Source organism: Protopterus annectens, chromosome 8.part0 (assembly GCF_019279795.1).
Source record: "Protopterus annectens isolate FY-2018-M chromosome 8.part0, PAN1.0, whole genome shotgun sequence".
Lineage (NCBI taxonomy): Eukaryota > Metazoa > Chordata > Ceratodontiformes > Protopteridae > Protopterus > Protopterus annectens.
The window spans coordinates 75984362-75987178 of NC_056741.1; the positions used below are offsets into that span (position 1 = coordinate 75984362).

Consider the following 2817-nt stretch of genomic DNA (forward strand, 5'->3'; position numbering starts at 1 on the left):
AGTCTATTTAAAATAATTTTGACTCACTTGCAAGGTAGCATAATTTTACAGGTACAATGAAACAGTATGAGAACTTGCAGGGGGACTTGCTCCTGTAAAATCTCTTGCTCCTTGCCACCTATCTTACCATTAATTCACTGGAGGTTTCATTTGGTTGGTGCAGTGCAGTCACATGGTACTACTATTGTAATCACTGTGTTGTGTTATACTATCATTATATTTGTTCATGCTTAAAGCTGCATGAAAATTAATAGAGACAAGGGTTCTGAAATAATGATGTTTATAGTTCAGCTCATGAAGGAGCCCAGTGGCAAAATATTACAGATGTTATAATGATATAACAAACAAGAGTTGCTGTTTGGCTTATAGTTCAGAAACAGAGCAAAACATAGGTCATGATTACACACACACACGCACACACACACACTGTCCATAGTTCCTACCTGTTAAGTTATATCACATATGTATATCAACAAATAATTATCAGAAATAAATAGTTGTAATTCAGAGTTAATTTTATTAGTAATCAAGCCATTAGGTTGGAGCAGTAATTTGTAATCACATTGCCGATTGTAAAATAACATCAAAACAGACATTTCAAAAAAAGTGAAAATTACTGAAAGTCAAACTAATGAATTATGCCCCAAAATGCATAATATTCTCTGTTTTAGATAACCAACCCATTAAGTTAATAATGATTGCAGATCAAATGATCTCCCCTCCCTCAAGTTATCATTAGATTTATTGCATATAAAAAATATACTGGCTCACAGGACAGAAGCAGATTCCAAGAACACTTTTAATCTAGGATGTTGGGTAACAGTGAGAGCAGACATGTAAAATGTAAAAATACATGAATATACAGTAGCAGCTGTTGCAGCATGTGCACCAGTTACCCTAAATGGGCGACATTGTTTCATTTTCTGATACTGTTGCACTATTAATAAAAGTAAAAGTCTACCCATAGCAGTTCTGCAGAAAGATTTTTGCACGCTGATATCACTTCAGTTATTAAAACTAAAGGAAATATTAACAAATATGCAAATTAGATTACACATCTTAAATGATTTACGAATATTTTATCAGGAATAAAAAAGACTTAGCTAATCATATCCAAATTCTTGTTTTACACCAAACCTGATAATGGTGATTTTAAAATGTAAACTGACATCTGACAAAAACATTAAAGCTCATTATAGGTGCACTACCAAAAGATAGATAAGGTAACATATTTTAAAGATAAAGTGTCAGGTCTGCCTGCAGTGTTTTAAATGTTGATAAAACACCCCCTGCAAATCAGAATTAATCTAATGAAACAGCCGTTTGCCTGTTTAACTTTAAATCAGCTCAGGACTAAAAGTTTAATTTAATGCATATATCTATGTGTTTGTAACCTTTTGCAAGCTAGGCTACTGTGCCTGTTAAAGTGTTGCAATGAATAACGATCGTTTGCTAATAAAGATGCCAATAGCTCTAGGGATGTCTGTCAGCTTTAAGAGATTTTAGGCAGTTTCTCTAATGCAAATTCATAATCGATGGAAGTACCACCTTCACAGCGGTACTCCCCATATTCAATTTTAGTTGTACTTCCCCTAGTGATTGTTAATTCTACAGGAACAGTGAACGATTCTATCTTTTCCATTATGTATGTTATTTGCTTTGTATGTGGGGGGATAGTGCATGGCAAATTCACTTCAATTTTGTGCCTATTAGTAACAGACTCAGTTTTCCCTTTCTCAACAGTAAATGTATTTGAAACATTAAATGATGATTCAACACCTGCTGACGCTATGCCAGCATTTACATTTAATGAAAACTTAGCCCCTACAGAAATGCTAGTCTCATTTTTGAATGTGAATGTCTCTGTGGTACTGGTTTCATACTCTTTGGTTAAGGTGGTGGTGTAGGTTTTCTCAAAATCGGTTCTATTCACGCCAATAAGCTGATCGATCTTTTTGACAGATGTATTTCCCGTCTTCAGTTTGCCCCACTGCAGTACAGCTTTTATCACAGGTGCGCCTGCTTTCAGGGGATAGACGTGCGACACTTTGTCATGGAACCCACGAGTTCCATAATCTGGAGCTCTTTCTCCTGCCCTGGCCAGCCAAAACCAGCCTCTTCGATTCGGATGCTCATACAGTGCCCAGGCCCCTCGATGAACTATGTGAGAAGAGGCAATGTCATTAAAGTCCCCTTTAGTAAGATCAGCTTCTTCTTTGAACACTCTGCTTCTGCCTGCATAGTTTGGATGCTCATAAAGAGTGATCTCTGGGTGCTCCAGGTCCTCGGTGATTAACCTGAGGGCTGAAATTGAATCTTGGCAATCGATCCATGAATAGTTGCCTTCTTCAAACACCTGAACCCATCCGGTGAAATTAGGGTGTTCGTAACTGACCCAGGGCTGTCCTATTACCTTTAAAGACGATATGCAGTCATTGAAGTTCTCCAGTAACAGGTTGGGTACACTATCAGTAAATTCTCTGTGAAGCCCCTTGAAATCAGGATGCTCGTAAACAATGATCTTACTCATGGTGATCTGGTGATCTGGCTCTGCTGATGTCTGCAAGGACTGGATTGGAGACCCTGGAGATGCTCCTGCACAGCGCTTGCAGCGTTTATTTATACTGTCCGCGCGCAGCCTGTGCCCGCCTGCTGTGCGCTGATTGGTTACAATTATTAAAATTAGGGCGTGTTTGTTCTTAGAACGCAACCGCGCGAAGTGGGAGGTTCTCGGATCAGGCAGGTGGTGAGACAGGCTTTGAATTAGGGTAACCGCCTGCTACATCTGTGCAGGAAAGTGAGTACTGGGGCACTTTG

The 2817-nt window shown here is 38.7% G+C and overlaps 1 protein-coding gene across 1 annotated transcript; it reads right to left on the reverse strand.

The window, feature by feature from the left end:
* Nucleotides 1–494: 494 nt before the first annotated feature.
* Nucleotides 495–2592, reverse strand: LOC122808658 (epidermal differentiation-specific protein-like). Its single transcript, XM_044079631.1, has one exon. It carries the CDS (start codon nucleotides 2528–2530, stop codon nucleotides 1493–1495), a length of 1038 nt encoding a protein of 345 aa, XP_043935566.1. The 5' UTR covers nucleotides 2531–2592; the 3' UTR covers nucleotides 495–1492.
* Nucleotides 2593–2817: the final 225 nt, after the last annotated feature.